Here is a 21,352-nt window from a genome sequence, read left to right on the forward strand (position 1 = left end):
TATAACAATAGTCGGCTACCCTGTGGGTCTCTCACTAGTCTCCTGGCTCTACCGCTGACGGGTGATGGGCGGCTTGGTCTAGGCAGCACCTGGGCAGCAGGACATAGCTTCCATTTCACCACTGATCCTACAGTGGGACATCAGAGCACTTGGCCTTTATTATTGGCTATTATCTTGTAGCCTTTCCTGCCTTGGGCATGTCTATAACTGTATCTGTTAGGTGAATAAAATGCTCCTTGTTCTCCAGTCTCACAGCTTTCCTTCACATTCTCCACCTGACCAATGTGATTTCAATGAAAGGGAGTTTGTCCATACATATTATTAAAATGAATATTGTATTATATCAGATAACAATCTCCTGTTTATATTGGAACAGGGTTATTTATACTCAAAGCAGGGCCGGCGCCACCACTAGGCAGGTCTAGGCATTTGCCTAGGGCGCCAGCCACTGGAGGGCGGTAGTGAGCTGGAAAGCTCTACAACCGCATCAGCAGCAGCAGCAGAGGAGCAGGAGAGAGAGCCGGAGGAAGGAGCAGGAGCAGGTGTTCGGTGAGTGAACACTTCCTCCCTCACACCCCCCCCCCCCCCCAGCGGACACATTGCGCACCCCTTCCCTTCCCCCCCCCCCCCCCCCGGCGGCCGGGTAGCCACATCACGGACACACACCCCCCCCCCACGGCCGCGCAGACACACCGCTCGCAACCCCCCTGCCTCCCCCCCCCCCCACATCGCGGACACCATCCCAGCCCCCCCACCTCCAAGCAGACACATCCCCCCCCCCCCAGCGGCCTGGCGGACATGTTGCACACCCCCTCCCCCCCCCCCCTCCCAGCAGTTGAGCGCCGGGGCACCCCTCCCGTCTGGGGCGCTCCGGTGCCTAGCAAAGTCTTACATATTATAAACTCAACATTGTGTAAGTCTATCAAAAATCTACGCAATAAGAATAATTGTAACCTACAATCAACAGCAACAACATCAGCAACTGGATCAGGTAAGCAGAGCAAACCCAAGCCTACAAGGCTTATTCTGGCAGGGTGATGGCTGGGCGCAGTAAGGGGTCACAGCATCTTTTTGTGGCTTCCGATCTATATTCTGTTCCCCAGTGGCACCAGGTTGTCTTTATTGGTGCCGGATGACTGAGCGGCAGTCAGGATTCCGACAGTAATTACATCAACGTCGGAATCCCGACTGCTAAAACCCTGACAGACGGGCAGCGGCTGTTCTCCCTTGTGGGGGTCAGCTGACCGCCCGCTAACTCCCGAGCATCCGCGCATATGTAAGTGACTTAAGAGTCACTTTTACATGCGTGCACCTTCGCCATCATTCGATGGTCGCCAACCATCGAAAGATGTGAGTGGATTACAGTAGGCTGCGTATGGATGTTACTGTGTAACAGCCATTCGCAGGCCCTGCGAGGGAATAGCCCTTGCGAATGGGTGGTGGCCGTACAAGACCGTGTTTGGTGGACTCTCATGGCTGTGAATTTGCAGCCTTGCGAACCAACCAGAATAACCCCTTTATCTCTAGTGTTATGTGGTGTGCGCCCACAGGACCTCCAAATTCAATGTTTCTGCAGTCACAAAACACCAGTCAGAGTACAAATAATTATTTATATTTTGGGGATTTATATGCAGACAAGATTTTTTTTTTTTTTTTGTACTTCAGACCCAAAGAACAGGGTAAGAGGAAGGGGATAACAGTGCAAGGAGAGTAGCAAGGGAATATAAATACAAATTGGGAAATTTAATAAAAACAAATATTAAAAATGCTTTGAGCTCATAGGTCCAGCTAAAATGGCAGTTTAACCCTTCCAATACTATAGGCCTGGACCTCCAGTCATGGAAGGGTTAAAATGCTACAATGCGATTAGTGTCTTATTAACTGTAAGAAAACCATATTTACAGGATTTTAACATTAAGAGCAGAAATGACGTCAGAAAGACCGATCGGGGGTCTGGTATCTGGGTCCGTAATAATAAAGTCACCACTCCATCTTTTTGCGCAGCGCTGGCGCGCCGCGTGCCCAGTTTAGGGAGCGCTGATTCACCATCTTGCACTAATGACTGCCCCCCTTCTTTTCAAGGCACAATTTTGGTCCTCACGCCATGTTAGGATTAAGTGCACTTTTGTGGTTAGAGAATTAAATACAAAACAAACAAGAACCAAAAAAAAAAAATTCACATAAAATACAACAGAACACAAAGATATCTCAGTAACGTAAAACGGCTTGTGCAGCCTCTGGCTTAGCGACAGCAGCTAACAGTTCAGACTGCTGAGCTACACAGCTTGCGGAGATGGTTAACAACAATCGGAGATGGGGTCTTCCTGGTAACTTCAATCAAGGATTGGGAGGGTCACAGATAGAGGGAAGGTTTGTAACAGAATCATACATAACATTTAACATACAGAAAATCATTAGCATGGGGGGAGAAGCTGCACCCATCCTCAGCCTTTACATTCCCCATTATTGGACTAGGGAAATCACATTTTTCTTGCGTGGGGATAGTTCCCTGTGTCTCCAGTGTGATGGTTTACTGATTTCCAGTTGTGCCCAGTTGATTCCAGTGCTGCTTGGTTTGGTCCAGTGTTGCACATCCAGTGAGGGGTTTGGGTCACCCCGCGGCTGCCCGCAGTCTGGGGGGCATGGAGGGGGAGGGACACGTTTTCTGTGCCCAATGAAAAAAAAACAAGAGAAATGTGTTTTTTTTTCCAGCTGTTCAACGAGCGCGTCAGTCGCAGAGTCGGTAAAAACTGAAATAATAGTCTGTAACTTGTGAAGGATCCAGAGAAGTGTCATAGCATCCTGCTGCTCCCTGAGAGACAGAAAGAGGGACAGTTAGAGAAGACTCCTGCGTGTGAGGCATGGACATTGCACAAGTATCATACAATAGAGGGGGATGTCAGGTGCTAGAAGGCACATCTATTGTCTAATGACCTTACTCTAATACTGGCAATGTAGTATAATCGGTGTCTGGATTCTGGGAAGACTGGCACAATGTAACCCAAGCTGATGGCTGCGTATTTGTTGTAAATGCACTAAGGACACTGGTGAGTAGATCGGAACGGCTTACCGGAGGTGACACCTGCAGGTGAAAGGTGAAATCCTGGGAAGGAAACAACTGGAGAGACCATAAGTGGTACGATGATGGGATCGGCTGGGTACACACTCCAGAGACCTGGGGGAGAGAAAAAGTTTCCATCAACTCTCATTACATTTACTACCAAGTGGACATGCATATAATACTACATTTTATTAGGCAGCTTATAGTCTCTGATCATGCTATTGCAAATGCCTGTAGCAGCCAGGGTCTATGGTACCATAGCAGGAATCTGGCAGCTTTAGGACCCTTGCTATATGCTGTCTAGCTAGCCCTAGGGTGCTCAGCACAGGATAGAGACTTACAATGGTCTATGGCAGGTGTAGCCAACTCCAGTCCTCAAGAGCTACCAACAGTTCACATTTTCCAGACAACCTAGCTGCTGCACAGGTGCACTTATTACTCACTAACACATTATAAAAGATCCACAGGTGGAGCTAAATACTTCCCTTGTGATTCTGTGAGGAGACTGGGAAAATGTGCACTATTGGTAGCTCTCGAGGACTGGAGTTGGCTACCCCTGGTCTATGGCATGAATTACAATGTAAAAAAGGGTACTTGTTTCCTAGCAAGGCACCCACTTTTCCTACGTACGGCACTGCAGGGAAATCGCATCGCATGGGCCATTATAGTTTTTTTATGTAATTTTTTCTATGTTCATTGTACCCCACTATATCGCATCGCATGGCATCGCATGTCCCACAAAATCGCATGCGATTTTATAGGGTGTGCGATGCCATGACATTAGCTATACAATAATATGATTGTATGTCCCAAAAATAGGTGGCGAGCGCAGCGAGGGAACCCTCAGTTATTGAGGGAACTGCCATCAGGACAGCAGCCTCCAACATAATCATCTTTAGATCCACCAGATCCACTGGTTTAAAGGCGGATGCTTACAGGTTGTCAGCACCGTGGGTCTTATTCTGGTTGACTCGGTCGGGTGCGTATTCAGACGGGCGGCGAACATTTCAAACCCCGCCTAGCGTACAGCCCATTCGCTCACCGAATATGCTCAGGTGCTGAGCGATTGGCCAACGAATGGATGTTTCATGTGAACATACACTCGCTGGCCTGTGGGATCCACCCCCATCCTCCGATGGTCGGCGACCATCGAAAGATGGCCCGAGCGCTCACACAGGCACGAGTGCTCTAGACCACCCATACATGTGTCCGAATACAAGCAAGGATATGGGCGGGCAGCTGGCATCCGGCAATGTCAGCTGTACGCACCCCGCACGCACGTCACAACCATATTTCCGCACGCCCAGTGTTTTCATGTGAACGCCCATGAAATGCAGGGAGTGCGCATATGGTAATGAGCCTAAACAGTTTGTCACGCCCCTCTCCACCTCCTGCTCGGACGGCCGCATCGAGCAGAATTCTAGCTGAATTCGGACGGTCTCTGCCTACAGACATGCGCAGAAGTGACTCTGCGCACGCGCATACGCAAAACATCGGCCGCCCGTCCGAATACGCATCCAACCAAGTCAACCAGAATAAGGTCCTTTGTTAAAGATACCTAGGAGCTATAGTGGCCATTAATCTGAGCTACCAACAGTTCATGTTTTCCAGGTCACCCGGCAGGTACACAGGTGCACTCATTACTCACTAACACATTATAAAAGATCCACAGGTGGAGCTAATTACTTCACTTGTAATTCTGTGAGGAGATCTGGAAAACATTAACTGTTGGTAGCTCTCGAGGACTGGAGTTGGCTACCCCAGATCTAGACTGAAAATGCATCATCACCTGTAAGAATGTAGCACGTCCACTTTTGAGTTTAAACCCTCCCCAGACTCTCTTACTATAATAGTAGAACACCATCGTCAAAAAGAGAATTGTAGGAAACGTTGTATTACACCAGGAGATCAGGGCCGTCTTAACATTAGGAAGGGCCCCTGGGCAACCTAGTTCACTGGACCCCCCCCCCCCAAATTAGTTTGCCCAGGAGCCCACAGTCACCTCTCCAACCCTCACCTCTCTGGCTCCGTGCGGCAGCCAGTCAGCTTCCGGCGTAATGTCCCTTACACATAATTCCCCTCGTAGTGCCCCTTAAACATTGCCCATATTACTGCCCCTTACAGAATTCCCATACTGATTCCATATAAGAGGAGAGACCTCATTGCCACGTCCCTCTATCCCCACCACAAACACCCTGTCCCCCAACATACACCCCATAACCCTCTATCCCCACCACAAACACACTGTTCCACACACAGACCCCCTATAAAGCTTTACTCACATATACACCCTAGTCCCCCTGTTTGTGCCACATTCACTCCCTATTCCTCTACACCACTCCCAATTACACACCCTACTCTTTCACTGTCCCCAACATACCCATACCATCCAACACCAGGGTGGTGAGTCTGGACCTCTTTTAGGTTTGTTATACTGGAGCTCGAGCATGGTCCCCCTTCTGATGGCCACAACTTACCAGCACATTGGGAGCCGGGTGGGCGGGATGATGATGTTAGCTGCGGCGGCTGTGATGGCTGTCACGAGAGGGGAGCAGTGCCGCGGATCGCCCCTGCGCGCGACATCTGACAATGGGGACCCCCCAGCTGCCCGCTGCCCAGGCGCTCCCAGTCCCCGCTGTAACAGTGCACTAGTGTGTGCTGCTGCGCCTGCTATTTAAGATTCACATATCCCGCTGGACCGCGCTAGCCAATAGGCGCTCGCGGTCCAGCAGCCACCAGTTGATTGGCTGCTGGACCGCAAGCGCCTATTGGCTGGCGGTCCAGAGGGAGACGTGAATTTTAAATAGCATCACGTCTCCCGCACACAGCGAGCCGAGGTGGGAGCTAGCGGGGGAGATGGAGCGGGCGAGCTGGCGGTGCTGGGACGGCTCCGGCGCCAGGATAGCTTCCATCGCCCGGAGCTGGTGCTCCACCGGCACCGCCCTCGCTACGCCTCTGCCGCCACCGCCCTGATCCCCCTGCCCGGATCCCCCAGCGAGAGTGAGCGGATTCCCGGACCCCGGCCACCATCTTTCCCATTGGGCTGGGCCGGGGGCCCCTAGGTCCTAGGGCCCCCGGGCAACTGCCCATCGTGCCCAATGGGAAAGACGGCACTGCAGGAGATGTACCGGTGTCTTTTCTCACTGCTCCTTCAAATATCAAATTCTGTATCGCCTCTCAGGGGATCAGGTACCCCACCACTTGGTCGCACCAAGCATAGTGTTTGCTACAAATGTGCATCTTGTTTGTGTAATGAGAGCAGACAGAAGTGACAACTTCTATGCTACGTACACTGACCACTGAGGCATGTGACATTTGTACATCTGTGTGCAACTAATACCCCTTTCACACTGACCAATTTCGCACGTGAATGCGCAACAACCCAGGAAATTGGTCAGTGTGAAAGGGCCCTGAAAGATTGTCTGGGATGCTCGCGGGTCCAGGGGCAGTATGAACAGGTAACCCGGGTCGCGCCCCATTCACTGTACTGTAAAGGTGCCGCTGGAAGATGCTGACATCTCCCAGCGCCGCCCCAGCCCCGCCTCCCGATTATGCCACCCGCCTGTCTTTATGCCGGGTTGGGTGGCTAGTGTGAAAGCGCATGTAAGCCGGGTCGCACCTGGGATTTTGTACCCGTCTTGCGACCTGACTTGCAAGCTCATTGTAGTGTGAAAGGGGGATGAGTCTGAATCTGTGCAAGAGCCCAGGTGCAGAAGGCGCAGGGTTCTCCTCACATCAGGGACCATTGTGCTTCATCTGAGACAGCCCAGTAAGTGTGTAAAACACATTCTTATTTGCAGCATCCACATAAATGTACTGCTGTTACATTATACTGTATTAAGGTTTAATAAAAAGGGCTCCTTGTTATACCCTGCAATATATGTACGGTGAGGAGTCTGGTGTTCACATGAAGGGTACATATTCCTCCATGACTATAGTTATGTGGTTCATCGGGGAACACCACTCTGCCCTGTAAGCAGGGCTGTGCAAGGTTTTTAGACACCCTAGGCCAGGGCTGGGCAACACCGGCCCTCCAGATGTTGATGAACTACACATCCCAGCATGTCTTGCATCAGTTTCAGCATGGCCACATAGCAAAACTAATGCAAAGCATCCTGGGATGGGTAGTTCATTAACATATGGAGGGCCGGTATTGCCCAGCCCTGCCCTAGGCAAACCTGCACAATACCGTCCCTGCATCCCCATTTAACCTCCATGCATATTTCACTCATGCATAACTACTACTATATTCATTTTTAGATTTTTGAACATAAATATAAAAATAGTAAAAGTAACATTAACACTGTCTGCAGGACCACCATGTAATACTAAGAGCATTTTAGTAACTGACAAACAACACAGAGCATTTTAGTGACCGCCAGACAACACAGAGAGCATTTTAGTGACCGCCAGACAACACAGAGAGCATTTTAGTGACCGCCAGACAACACAGAGAGCATTTTAGTGACCGCCAGACAACACAGAGAGCATTTTAGTGACCGCCAGACAACACAGAGAGCATTTTTGTGACCGCCAGACAACACAGAGAGCATTTTGGTGACCGCCAGACAACACAGAGAGCATTTTAGTGACCGCCAGACAACACAAAGAGCATTTTAGTGACCGCCAGACAACACAGAGAGCATTTTAGTGACCGCCAGACAACACAGAGAGCATTTTAGTGACCGCCAGACAACACAGAGAGCATTTTAGTGACCGCCAGACAACACAGAGGGCATTTTAGTGACCGCCAGACAACACAGAGAGCATTTTAGTGACCGCCAGACAACACAGAGAGCATTTTAGTGACCGCCAGACAACACAGAGGGCATTTTAGTGACCGCCAGACACCACAGAGTGTTTAAGTGACTACCAGACAACACAGGGGGCGCTTTAGTGACCGCCAGACAACACAGAGAGCACTTTAGTGACCGCCAGACAACACAGAGAGTTCTTTAATGACTGCCAGACAACACAGAGCATTTTTTAGTGACCGCCAGACAACACAGAGAGTTCTTTAATGACTGCCAGACAACACAAAGAGTGCTTAAGTGACCGCCAGACAACACAGAGTGTTCTTTAATGACTGCCAGACAGCACAAAGGCAGGTATTCAATGCCGTGAGCGAGCGGCGACAACGAGCAGGGCTTCCTGCTCGCTGTCAACACTCACCCTGTCAGTATTCAACGCACCCCCCCTTCATACGCCAGTTCCCCCTCGCTCCGTTTTTCGCTGCATTAGCCGCGGGTCTCGCTGTTTGGGGGAATCCTCGCCGCCCTGTGACGGCGAGGATTCCCCCAGAACATTGAATAGGGCGAGGGTGTTAAACAGCGAGGATCGCTGGTTTTCTGCAATCCTTGCTATTTAACCCGCTCGCCGCGGCATTGAATACTACCCATTGAGCGCTTTAGTGATCGCCAGACAATGCAGAGAGCATTTTAGTGACCGGCAGACAACACAGAGCGCGCTTTAGTGACTGCCAGACAACACAGAAAGCGCTTTAGTGACTGCCAGACAACACAGAAAGTGCTTTAGTAAGGAGTGAGGAGAGAGAGTGTAGGGGAGAGTGAGGAGGAGAGACAGTGTAGGGGAGAGTGAGGAGGAGAGACAGTGTAGGGGAGAGTGAGGAGGAGAGACAGTGTAGGGGAGAGTGAGGGGAGACAGCATCAGGGAGACTAAGAAGGAGAGACAGCATTGGGGAGAGAGACAAGGAAAGACAGCATCTGGGAGAGACACGAGGAGAGACAGCAGCCGGGGAAGAAAGAAGAGAAAGCGCCGGGAGAGAGAGTAGGAGAGAGAGCGAGAGAGACATATAATTGTGAAGGATGAAAGATCAAATCAATACTGTAATAATTATAAATTTAAATAAGATATCTTACATCTCTTATATATTTGGCTACATCTGTCACTCAAAGTGTGTCTGAAGCTGTAACGCTGGGTGGAGCCTCTGACTCACATGACTGACTCACACGACAGAGAACCAGCCCATGAGTGAGCCCACAGACAGTGCCAGACACCCTCTGCCTCACAGCAAAGACACAGCTACTCACCAGACTGACACACCAGGTCAGCGCCCCACACCTCCATACCTCCCAACATGACCCTCTCCAGGAGGGACAGAATGCTCTGTTTGTGGACTTCCATCTTAATTTATCATCACCTGTTTTAAACAGGGTAATTGATAAGAAAGGTGTTTAAGCACAGGTGATGGTAATCCATCAATTAAGAAGAAAGTCCAGAAACAGAACAATGTGTCCCTCCCCCTCCCCCCCATTCACGGCAACCTCATGATTAAATGGCACATGCAAAACACTGACATGGCTATGGTCGACAATGAAAAAGGTTGACATGAGTTTTTGAAGATTTATTTTTCACTTTTTCAATGTTTTCATATTCATTCTCATGTGTCGACATGGACACCAATGAAGTGCCACACTTATGTCAACATTTACATGTGTTGACCTTTCTGTGTTGATTTTTTCTTGTGGCGATTCGCGGCACCCCCCGGCGACCCCCCTCCCGCGATTCACAGCACACCCCCCCCCCCCCCCAATTTGCGGCGACTCCCGCGATTTGCGGCCCCACCCCATGACACACCCCCTGCGATTCGTGGCACCCCGCGACCCCCCCTCCCACGATTCGCGGCACCCACACCCCCCCCCCCCGCGACCCCCCCTCCCGCAATTCACGGCATCCACCCACGACCCCTCCTCCCGTGATTCGCGGACACACCTCACCTCCTCCCTCCCCCCCCACCCCCGCTCGCAATTCACGGCAACCCCAGGATTAAATGGCACATGCAAAACACTGACACGGCTATGGTCGACAATGAAAAAGGTTGACATGAGTTTTTGAAGATTTATTTTTCTTTTTTAATGTTTTCATATTCATTCTCATGTGTCGACATGGACACCAATGAAGTGCCACACTTATGTCAACATTTACATGTGTTGACCTTTCTGTGTTGATTTTTTCTTGTAGCAATTTTTTTACAGTGACAACTATGTGCACGTCAGCCTACACATCTTCAACCAATTCTTTGTATAATATATAACACCTGTTCTGTTTTACTGTAGGTGTTTTAAGTCAGATCTTTTACTGCTACTATTACTGTTTATGTAAATGCATTCTGAATGACAGCAACATCCTACCATCCTTCTACAAGAATATATAACCAACTAGGTGATTTATTGCGCCCCGTGCCCCCCCTCCCGCAATTCACGGACCCCCCGCGCACCCCCCCCCCACGATTCACGCCCCCTCCCACGATTCACGTCACCCCCCGCACACACCCCCCTCCCGCAATTCGCAACCCCCCCTCCCGCAATTCACGCCCCTTCCCACGCTTTGCGGACCCCCGCCCTCTCCCACGATCCGCGGACACCTGCGCCCCCTCCCTCCCTTGATTCACGGCACCCCCCACGCCCCTCCCACAATTCACGGCACCCCTAAGCCCCTCTTTAGTCCCCCGTAAACTCACACACCCCTATCACTACCCAGCTTCCTGCTCTCCTGAACCGTAACTTCCACCACTGGGGAGTCGCTGACGCTGTTTTGCCCACATGCCCCTATCATGCCTCATAGCCCAGCCTCCTGCTCTCATGTACCCTAACTCCCATCCAGTAGGAGGAGACACTGACTCAGGGCCACCATCCTGTACTCCTGTACTGCCACACTGGACCCTCACCCACTGGCAGAAGCTGCACAGTATCTCCCACCCTCCTCTTTAGTCCCCCTTATGCCCACACACCCCTATCACTACCCAGCCTCCTGTTTTCCTGTGTCGTGACCTCCGCCAGTGGGGAGCCGCTGACTCAAAAACACCCTACTATATTATTACACACACACCTAAACAACATGCACACACAGGCCCCCCCCCACACCCACAAATGTCACTGTACCATCCACACTATCAATGTACATCTTACTCTGTAACCGCTTTTTAATTAAACAAAACAATACACACCCCCTTTACACATCATATGCTCTCTATTTAACACATTTCACCTATAACTCAAGTTGCAATACAGGCCATCTTTCATACAATTCTAACCATCTTTCTCATATACAAATGTTCACAAATTAAGGGGGCGCAGCCCCTTACGACGGTGTGAAGAGCGCCCGTAGGGCGCGATGAATCACCTAGTTTCTAAATAAAAGCTGTTATACTGTGGAGTTGAAAAGGGGTTTGCCATTTCCAGTCAGTGGACAGGGATTATAACGCTGAGCGCTTGAGTTCTGTCCATGCTGCTGCTGCTGCCCTAATGCTTCAGATCACTAACCTCACCTGTCCTCCCTGCTCTTCAACCACCCCAATCTTCCTCTTCTCCCCCTCCCCACACACGTTGGTCTTCAATAACAGCTCCTCTTGGTGGTCACGCTTCACCTTTCCCGCTGTATCCTCATCTAAGTATTCTTCTGTCCCCCCTTCAATACCTGCCTGCCATTTGTTGTCCGCACTTTCCTCTGGTAGTGTGGAGAACATGTCATGGGCTGAGCTGCCCGTCGAGGTTCCGGGAATGACTGCCGGGGGCTGCAGGGTAAACTCCAGGGTGGGTGGGTGGGTGGGTGGATGGAAGGTGCAGCCGGAGGGGCTCTGGGCATGACTGTGGCTGAAGAGCGCTAATTGCACTTACTGCATGTGCATTAAGTCCATGCAGGCAACTCTTGTGCTTCCACAGCATCCTAGCTTAGTTGCTCCTCCTGTTCTGTTAAGGTCGAGGAGCACCTTATTCACTGGCAGCGTGCGGGCCGCCCTCTAGTGGCCAGCGCCCATAGGCAAATACCGGCCCTGTCAGTAAGTACCTGAGAGCAGCTCTGATCCTCGGAAGCGCTTCTGGTCACAGGTGTATCGCAGTTTCTCCCAGTAGTTGTTTCACACAAATTCACTGACACAGGAATGGAGGAGCTGCAAGCACATAGACAAAGAGTTAGTGTCATAAAGCACAGTCCACTTGGAAGGAGCCATGTTGTAGACACGTCACTGGTAAGATATGAGCACTCACTTAAGCTCCAGTGTAAGACTGCCGGTCAGTGAGCTGTGCTTACTCAGAGGGAGTAAATATGTGTAGTTTCCTGCACTGTGAGGAGAGACACAAAGATAGGACAGTTACGTATACACTCTAATTACTCAATAATATCTAAATTACACATTCTAGAGCAGGCTTGGCCAACCTGAACCTCTTCAACTGTTGTGAAACTACAAGTCCCAAAATGCATTGCCATAGTTATTCTGGTTGAAACGCAGCACCTGCAAAGTATGCAGTGCTGCGTGTCTTTTTAAGCCCGCCCGCCGCCGACAGGGATGGCCGCCCCCCCCTCACATGGCTGAGACTGGATGTTCTGCATAAACATCCATTCGCAGCCTTTGGGGGAGGATCACATCATTCGATGGTCACCGACCATCGATTGATGTGGAACGAGTACGCAAATCTAAGACACTCTCAGGTGCCTAAGGTTTGCATGCACCCTGTGCGAGGAGAGGACGGGCAGCTGACATTCGGTGATGTCAGCTGCCCGCCCCAGCAGCCGTGTCACTGCCTCATTACCATGGGAACGCCCAGCGTTTTCAATGGAACACTGGTGAAACAGTGGGCGTTCCCATGGGTGTGTCTATCCGCTGCCACCCCATGCCCTCCACCTGCACTGTTGGGTGCGAATGGGACCCGGAAACTACACATGCACATAAATGCGTATGCCTAGATGCAAAACATCGGTCCTCCGTGAACCGAATAAACCAGAATAAGGTCCTATATAAAATAAACCCCATGTACACGCACACACACTCTGGTTAATTTTTATCGGGAGACAATTACACTAGCAGTATATTTTTGTACGGGGAGAATATACAAACTCCACACAGTTAGGGCCATGGCGGGAATTAAACCCATGACCTCAGTGCTGCGAGGCAGTAATGCTAACCATTACACCATCCGTGCTGCCCTGTTATGGGATGCTAGAACGGAGGCAAAGCATGCTGGGATGTTCCCTATCCCAACATCTGGAGAACCAGAGGTTAGCCAGGCCTGTTCTAGAGTGTGAGGTACATGTCGACAATGGAAAGGTCGCCAGTGTCTCGGTTACCCCAAAAGGTCGACAAGCACAAAGTTTATGTACACAAATGGTCTACATGAAAATTGTTGACGCGTGAAAAGGTGAACATGGGGGTTTTCATTTTTTTTTCTGTCATTTTGTAGATTTGAGAACATGGACCCCAAATTAGTGTACCTCATGACTCGCCATGCTTTGGGCAAGGTGCCTTGATTCTTTGCCGCACGTTACCATTCCCAAAGTCCACATGGATGGTACAATATGAAAAACTTCATAAAAAGAAAAATAATGCCAAAACTACGTTTCCATCTGTTGACCATTGCCATGCCGGTCTTTTCTCCATGTTGACCATGGCAATGTTGACTATATGGTGTTGCCCTATTAACAGTTGCCCTAGACATTGTCAATCTATCATCTGAATCCCCATTCTAGACATACAGTATGGATTGTTATTTAATGAGAAATACGAATGTGAAAATTCTTATTCTTAATAGGCTTCGCCATCATATGGCATTTACAAATTCGTATTCCGGGGGAAAATTTACTAATCAGTCGTATTTGACTTATTTGTATTTTCCGATGGCGTATAGATTCGTATTGTTTTTCCGATACAAATTCGTATTTTAAAATATGAATTTGTAACGGCTGCAGTGTTAAGAAATAAAAAGAATAATAAATAAATTACAAATAAAAAAGGCGTGTGGTACCCCCCCTCACAGCCGTGACCAGCGCCAGGCTCACAGGGCTGGTCCCGGTTCCCAAAATACGGGGGACAAAATGACTAGGGGTCCCCCGTATTTTAACAAACAGCACCAGGCCCATCCAGCCAGCAGGTTAATGCCACAGCTGGGGGGAGACTTTTTATACAAGACCAAAGTATTAATCCCCTGACCGGTCAGCCTGGGCAGGGGTCCTGGGGGGGGGGGGACACCCCCAATGAAGGGCCCTGTCCCTCCGGGGCTGTCCCCAACGCCCGTGTGGTGGGCATTTCCTGCCAAATATGCCAGGAAAATTAAGTGTATTTTCCTGGCATATTTGGCTGCCAATTAGTGGGCTTAGTAAATTTTGAATTGTGATTGCTACTCGTATTCTGTCGATGGCGTATACATTCGTATTTGTAAATACAAATGTGCCATGAATACGAATTTAAGTATTTTAGGGATAGTAAATCCCCAAAATACAAATTCGTAAAACATAGGTGTATTTTTGTATCCGAATACACTTATTTTTTATGAATTTAGCTTAGTAAATTCCCCCCTTATCTGTCCAATCTTTCTGGTTGGAACGAAAATCTGGAATGTATTTGAGCAAACTACAATTGACCACATGAGCAAATGGTTCATTGTTACTTGCTTCCAAACATTAGCATAATTTTGTTCCAACCATAAAGATTGGACAGATAATCTTATAGTGTATTTCTAGCCTTAGACAACATCATGATCCACCCATCATCCACAGCAATTATTTGCGCCTATGCAAAACCTGCACGTACCACATAGAGTTTAAACGGAATCCGTCACATGACATATGCACATAACTAAACAGAATCTGCAGCATACGGATGTAAAAGACCACTACAGAAACTACTCAGGTCATGAAGCCTGACATATTTGGCACACAGCTGACATTGCAGAGAACATGGAGTACCTGCAGGTGTCTTGGGAGGCACACATCTGATCTGTAATGAGCGTGTCAGTCTCCAGAAGACGGATGGAAGAGACAGATGCACGAGATTCTGCAGAAAACCAAGAGCCGATGTCATAAAAGCAAAATGGTGGCCTGAATCACAACTGCAAAATGGTGGCTTGAATCACAATTGTACAATGGTGGCCTGAATCACAACTGCAAAATGGTGGCTTGAATCACAATTGTACAATGGTGGCCTGAATCACAATTGTAAAATGGTGGCTTGAATCACAATTGTACAATGATGGTTTATATCACATAACCAAATTTACACTAATTGTACTGTCGATTTGGATGACCCACACTGGTTTGTCTATGGACACTGACCATTCCCATGTGTGATGCCCGTGATAGAAGTTGGCATGCTCTCCTCCTCCTCCACATTTCTCCTATTGCGAAGGTCCTGCCCGGGTAGGCTGTTGGGGCTGTGTTTGTTTTTGCCCTGAGTATATTGAGGTGGGGGGCTTACAGGACGTGCCGCAGTTTGTAGGTAATTTCGGCTCTTGTCCAGGAATCTGGACTTTGCCTTCCTGATGGTTGCAGATGACGCATTGTCTGTGGTAGGAATGTATAGAGAGATCAGTCAGATAACTGGATTTACACTACATATTGTGTGTTGTTAATCTAAGAGTTTAGGTTCCCCCACCTGTTACTGAGGTCTCAGCACGAGAAGATGTTTTTCCAGATGTGACGGGTGGAGAAGATGACGCACTATGAGGGCTAGAGCAGCATACAGAACTGCACGGAGGTGTCACACACAGGTCTATCGTGATGGAAGGATTTGAGTTATGTAACCAATCTGTTGGAGACAATGCACAGCAGTTCATTACAAAATACAGTAAGACGACAGCACCACGGATGGATAGAATGAGAGAGAAACACTTACCTGAACTTTCCGTGGCCTGTAGAGGAGGGGTGGTGGAGCTTCTCAGTTGTGTGGTATCAAAGTTCTGACTTGAGCTGAACAGACAAATAAATGTAGGTGAGATAGGTAAAACAAAGGGGGATGATAGCAGAATAGACTAAAGGATGGCATTGGACTCAATAAGAAGGGTGAGATGAAGCAAGTGATAGAAACATACCATGTACACAGAGCAAAGGGGAGCGTGAGACGGGTCTGTCGGAAGAAAGTCAGAGTACAGGCACCCGGTGAAGTAAGAGCACTGCCAGCAGTAGAGAGCAAGCGGAAGGAGGGTGGCACACAGTGGACAAGAAAAAGAGGTCAATACTAGTCAGATGTACACAGCTCACATCCAGAACCAGTGCAACATTAGAAGACACCCGTAGTGGTTTCCAATTTGTGATTGGAGGGGCTGGCCTTATTAATATGTTCCTAGATAACTGTTTGTGATTGGAGGAGCTGGCCTTATTAATATGTTCCTAGATAACTGTTTGTGATTGGAGGAGCTGGCCTTATTAATATGTTCCTAGATAACTGTTTGTGATTGGAGGGGCTGGCCTTATTAATATGTTCCTAGATAACTGTTTGTGATTGGAGGAGCTGGCCTTATTAATATGTTCCTAGATAACTGTCTGTGATTGGAGGGGCTGGCCTTATTAATATATTCCTAGATTACTGTTTGTGATTGGAGGAGCTGGCCTTATTAATATGTTCCTAGATAACTGTTTGTGATTGAAGGGGCTGGCCTTATTAATATGTTCCTAGATTACTGTTTGTGATTGGAGGGGCTGGCCTTATTAATATGTTCCTAGATTACTGTTTGTGATTGGAGGGGCTGGCCTTATTAATATGTTCCTAGATTACGGTTTGTGATTGGAGGAGCTGGCCTTATTAATATGTTCCTAGAAAACTTTTTTTGATTGGAGGGGCTGGCCTTATTAATCTGTTCCTAGAAAACTGTCTGTGATTGGAGGGGCTGGCCTTATTAATATGTTCCTAGATTACTGTTTGTGATTGGAGGGGCTGGCCTTAATAATATGTTCCTAGATTACTGTTTGTGATTGGAGGAGCTGGCCTTATTAATATGTTCCTAGATTACTGTTTCTGATTGGAGGGGCTGGCCTTATTAATATGTTCCTAGATAACTGTCTGTGATTGGAGGGGCTGGCCTTATTAATATGTTCCTAGATTACTGTTTGTGATTGGAGGTTCTCACCAGAACTGCACCAACTCCACAAATTGCAGAATATTACACTCAGCACACTGGGCCAGATGGATTAAGCCTTAACAAGAGATAAAGTGGAGAGTGATAAAGAATCAGCCTATAAGCTCTTAACTGCCATTTCTCAAACCCAGTCTGTAACATGGCAGTTAGGAACTGATTGGCTGGTGCTTTATCACTCTTTATTACTCAACTTTATCTCTTATTAAGGCTTAATACATCTGGCCCAGTGTCTGCTCAGGTCCAGAGCACACTGCGCCCGATTCAAACCTGCTCATTAGGCAGCGTATATCTGCTACCTAGGGAGCCGGTAAATGCGGCCCCGCTGAACTCACGCCCCAACCCCCACCACACACCAAGCAAATCCCCACACTAGCATGCGGCCGCAAGAAGGAAAAATCATTGGTCGCTCACCATTAAATTAATTATTCCTCCCTTCACAGTTAAAAGTAAGACTATATATACTTTTATCCTGGATGGGGGCGGACGCTGATTTCATGTGAATGGACACGCCTGTGTTCTGATGGGTCCACCCAGCATTTCTTTGGGTGCGTTTCTATGGGTCTCTTGGAGGGCACGCTCGTGAAATGCTGTGCGTACCCTAGCAACTCCCCCCTGCACGGCCATTAGTGAGGGAACACCCCAGCGAATGTGAAACTCACCAAAGGCGTTCAGTCTGGGGGCTTGCACATGTGCATATTCGCACATGTGCAAACCCCCACCATTGGGAATGGGGGCAAATTCGGACCTCATAAATCAGGCCTGAATCGCCCCCACAATTCCAGGAATGTTTACAAACAAAACTCCCAAAATACATTTCCAACGGTGATCAACTTCTATCATTTCCTGGACTTAGACGCTCACAGAAGGCACCCAGAGTATGCACATGATACAGGGCTAGCTTTCTGAGTAAGAATATACAACATGCACAAGACTCCTTTTGCTATGCTTTCTTCCCCATTCACATAGAACTATTATTTCCCATCTCCAACGTCAGTCTCTAGGATAATGATAAATCCAGAACTTCACACTTACCCATCCATATCCAGCAGATCATCTTCACTGCGCAAATTCAACACATAGAGAGTTGTCATGGAGATAACACTGCAACAGAAAGAGTAAGTGGGTTTGTTCACTTGAGACATGGAAAATACAGTTATGTATTAAGAATACAGTGATTGGTCAGTAATAGTCACAACTAATACATGAGACCTACAGTAGGGATTCAGTATGAAATCCCGGCGGTCGGGATCCCGGCGTTTAAAATCCCGACGCCGGAATCCCGACCGCCGAAATCCCGACAAGGGGGGGGACGTGGATCGCCACCCCTTGCGGGCTCGCTGCGCTCGCCACGCAGCGGGCCCGATGCCTCGCTACGCTCGGCACGCTAATTTATTCTCCCTCCAGGGGTGTCGTGGACACCCACGGAGGGAGAAAGTGTCAGGATTTCGGCGGTTGGGATTCCAGCGTCGAGATTCTGAACGCCGGGATCCCGACGGCCGGGATTTAAACTGCATCCCCTACAGTAGTACTAGAAGGGAGAATGGATCTTTTGAATATTGACCTGAATTCTTAATATTTCCTTGATAACGTACTTGTATTAATACCTAGCCAGATATAAAACTCATGGGAACTTGTCAAATGCTTGTGCCTGACTTATTTTTCTGACCTGTATTCCTAACTGTACAGCAAATTAAAGATTTATATAACATCTACAGAACCCTGCCAATTGCGCCAAAAGCATCATTCCATATTGTTCCATGCTCTACACCAATACAATACAGCAGGCATGTCCAAACTATGGCCCTCCAGCTGTTGTGAAACTATAAGTCCCATCATGCCTTGCCACAGGTTTGCTATTAAGAATGCTAACATCAGTGCTATTTTTTAGCAGTAACCATAAGGAACTCAGGGGCAGATTTATTAAGCTTGGAGAAGAGATAAACTGGAGATAAAGCGGAGAAAAGGTAAAAGGAGATTAAGGCGTCTATACATTTATTTGGCTTGAAATTATAACCCACACTTTAAGCTATCTTAACTAAAAATAACTCACACTGACACAATAAAGACACGGACACCGTAACAATTAGATTTAAAGGTCATAAGTATATTTATTAATGTGGTATGACCCTTCTTCGTAAAGGACTGGCAATAAGGCGCCATGGATGCCCAGCTCTAGTCACATCCCAAAAAATGGCGGCGACTTAAACGCCCCAACTGATTGATATTAATATGGGAACTACTGAGACGGCCCATCTGACTAAGGCACGACCTAACGCTGGGAAGTCTCACCACCCCCGCTCTGGCCAGTGTGGACACTCCGCTGACGAAGTGCCCACCGCGCCCCCCCGCAAAGGCAGGACACCCTGCCATCTTTCCAGGGGGCAAAGGCAAGGGAGGGTGGGGCTGAAGAAACTTCTGCAAGAGGAAGTACTTCCTGTAAGGACCTGCCTATATACCCCTCTCACTAAGCTCACGCCCCCCCCCCCCCCCCCCCCCCCAGTTCACCCAAGGGCTAACTACAAAACTGAAACCAACTTTAAACACACTAGCAGACATTAACTCTTTCCTGCCAACCCAAAAATTGTAAGCCTCTTAAGTACGCTCTGGCTAAAGGTGCCCACAGACGCTACAATTGTACTGTGCTATGCGTTTTTGTCTGTACAATGGTTCTATACAACTTTTCTTCCAGCTTGCTATGCAATGTGCACTTGGATGCATGCGATGCGATGTGATGACCCCATGTTTGTAATGTTAAATTTCAGATGTAGTCTAAAAAGTACGTGCAGCACGTACTTTTTTAGACATACAATATCGGACTCCCGGGAACGCGCATCGCATCGCACAAGCCCATAAACACCATCCAATAATTGTACATAAGATGCAATTTGTGCTTAAAAAGTACAAAACGCATTCGATAATTGATGCGTCTGTGGGCACCTTTAGGCAGCCCTTGCTTAATCAAAGCACAGCCAATCAGCTGTGTTTGAAAAAGACAGTTGGGAGTTGATTGGCTGGTGCTTTATCTCATTTTACCTTTTCTCCACTTTATCTCGTTTATCTCTTCTCCAAGCTTAATAAATCTGCCCCTCAGCTCCTGAACCTCTAATTAAATATGACGTCATCAGGAACTGGATTCCTGAACCTGTTCTGGGTCAAAAAGTACTTTCCAGAAGATAAGTTTTATTTCAAAGCAACCCGGCTCCTGATTGGCTACCTAGCGGCCAATAGCGGCATTCAGAGTGACAAGCGATGGTCCGGATGTTCGTGTTTGTTTTTTTTGCCAAGTACCGGTGGACTACTTCAGGATAGAAGAGGACGTGATCTATGCCGGATGAGACCCATGAGTATAATTTCCTGCCACAGGTCACCTTTGGATTTCTACGGACACCGGACCAGGACACCGGACCAGTACCAAGGGCTACCTACAGGCTCAAGATAGGTAAGTATCAGTATATATGGGCTCTGTGTGTATTAAAGTTTTATTTTTATTATGTGTCAGTGTGCTTTTCTTTAACTATTGGTTTTGTTGTGGAACTAAGAGTCCCAGCAAGCCCCTTAATGGGCCGCATGCTGGGACTTGTGGTTCTCCAAGTCCCAGGATGCGTTCCAGGCTTGCTGGGACTCATAGTTCCACAACAAAACCCAATGGTTTATTCTATTTTTTTTACACTTTATCAGCCCGGTACCCACAGCCCAGGGGTACCGGGGACAGAACCAGGCTTCAGCCTGGCCAGGTAAGTCCTGGAGGGGGGGGACCCCTTTATTGGGGGGTCTCCACTCCCCCAAGACAGGCTGACTAGTCGGTAGGGTTAATGCTTTGGCCGGGGGGACTTGTATAAAAAGTCTCCCCCCGGCTGTGGCATCACCCTGCTGGCTGGTTGGGCCTGGGGCTGGTTCTTAAAATCTTGGGGTCCCCTACTCATTTTGTCCCCTGTATTTTGGGAACCAGGCCCGGCCCTGGGGCTGGTTTTAAAAATACAGGGAACCCCTATTTGGCCGGTTTTCTGATTTTTTTAAAACCAGCCCCGGCTCTTTCAGCCTGGTGCTGGTTATGCCCGTGGGGGGGGATCCCACTCCGTTTTATTTATTTATTTATTTATTTTCCTTTTTTTTTACACTCTGCAGCCTGCACGGATCTGACTGATCCGTGCAGACGGCCTATATGAATTCGTATTAGCGGCCATATATACGGCCGCTAATACGAATGGATACTACATCGGGGATTACAAAGCAGTCGTATTTGACTGCTTTGTAAATTCCCCTCTGGAATACGAATTTGTATAAGGCTAAAAAACTGTATTCTTAGTACATTTCCCCCAATATATACCTCCCCCCCCTCTCTCTGTTTTATTTAATCCTTTATTTTATACAGACCTGGAGGTTCTGGACCTATTTTTCCAGAAATATATTACTGGCTAACATTATGTCA

At 48.3% G+C, this 21,352-nt stretch overlaps 1 protein-coding gene across 13 annotated transcripts in view; it reads right to left on the reverse strand.

Moving 5' to 3' along the window:
* Positions 1–1,590: 1,590 nt before the first annotated feature.
* Positions 1,591–21,352, reverse strand: part of LOC146046377 (myelin regulatory factor-like) — a 170,791-nt gene continuing 151,029 nt past the window's right edge. For 10 of the 13 annotated variants that reach the window (XM_083165645.1, XM_083165648.1, XM_083165646.1 and 7 more), the window contains 10 exons: positions 17,956–18,024; positions 15,880–15,960; positions 15,684–15,757; positions 15,444–15,596; positions 15,125–15,352; positions 14,759–14,846; positions 12,067–12,141; positions 11,867–11,969; positions 3,071–3,175; positions 1,591–2,812 (listed from right to left, as the gene is read on the reverse strand). In XM_083165645.1, the coding sequence (XP_083021771.1) occupies positions 2,729–2,812; positions 3,071–3,175; positions 11,867–11,969; positions 12,067–12,141; positions 14,759–14,846; positions 15,125–15,352; positions 15,444–15,596; positions 15,684–15,757; positions 15,880–15,960; positions 17,956–18,024 (1,060 nt within the window). In that variant the 3' untranslated portion in view covers positions 1,591–2,728. The remainder of the gene's footprint in view (positions 2,813–3,070; positions 3,176–11,866; positions 11,970–12,066; positions 12,142–14,758; positions 14,847–15,124; positions 15,353–15,443; positions 15,597–15,683; positions 15,758–15,879; positions 15,961–17,955; positions 18,025–21,352) is intronic. The other 3 variants (XM_083165653.1, XM_083165650.1, XM_083165649.1) reach the window with 1 other exon arrangement.

The sequence above is a fragment of the Crinia signifera genome, chromosome 11 (assembly GCF_055691185.1).
Source record: "Crinia signifera chromosome 11, ASM5569118v1, whole genome shotgun sequence".
Classification (NCBI taxonomy): domain Eukaryota; kingdom Metazoa; phylum Chordata; class Amphibia; order Anura; family Myobatrachidae; genus Crinia; species Crinia signifera.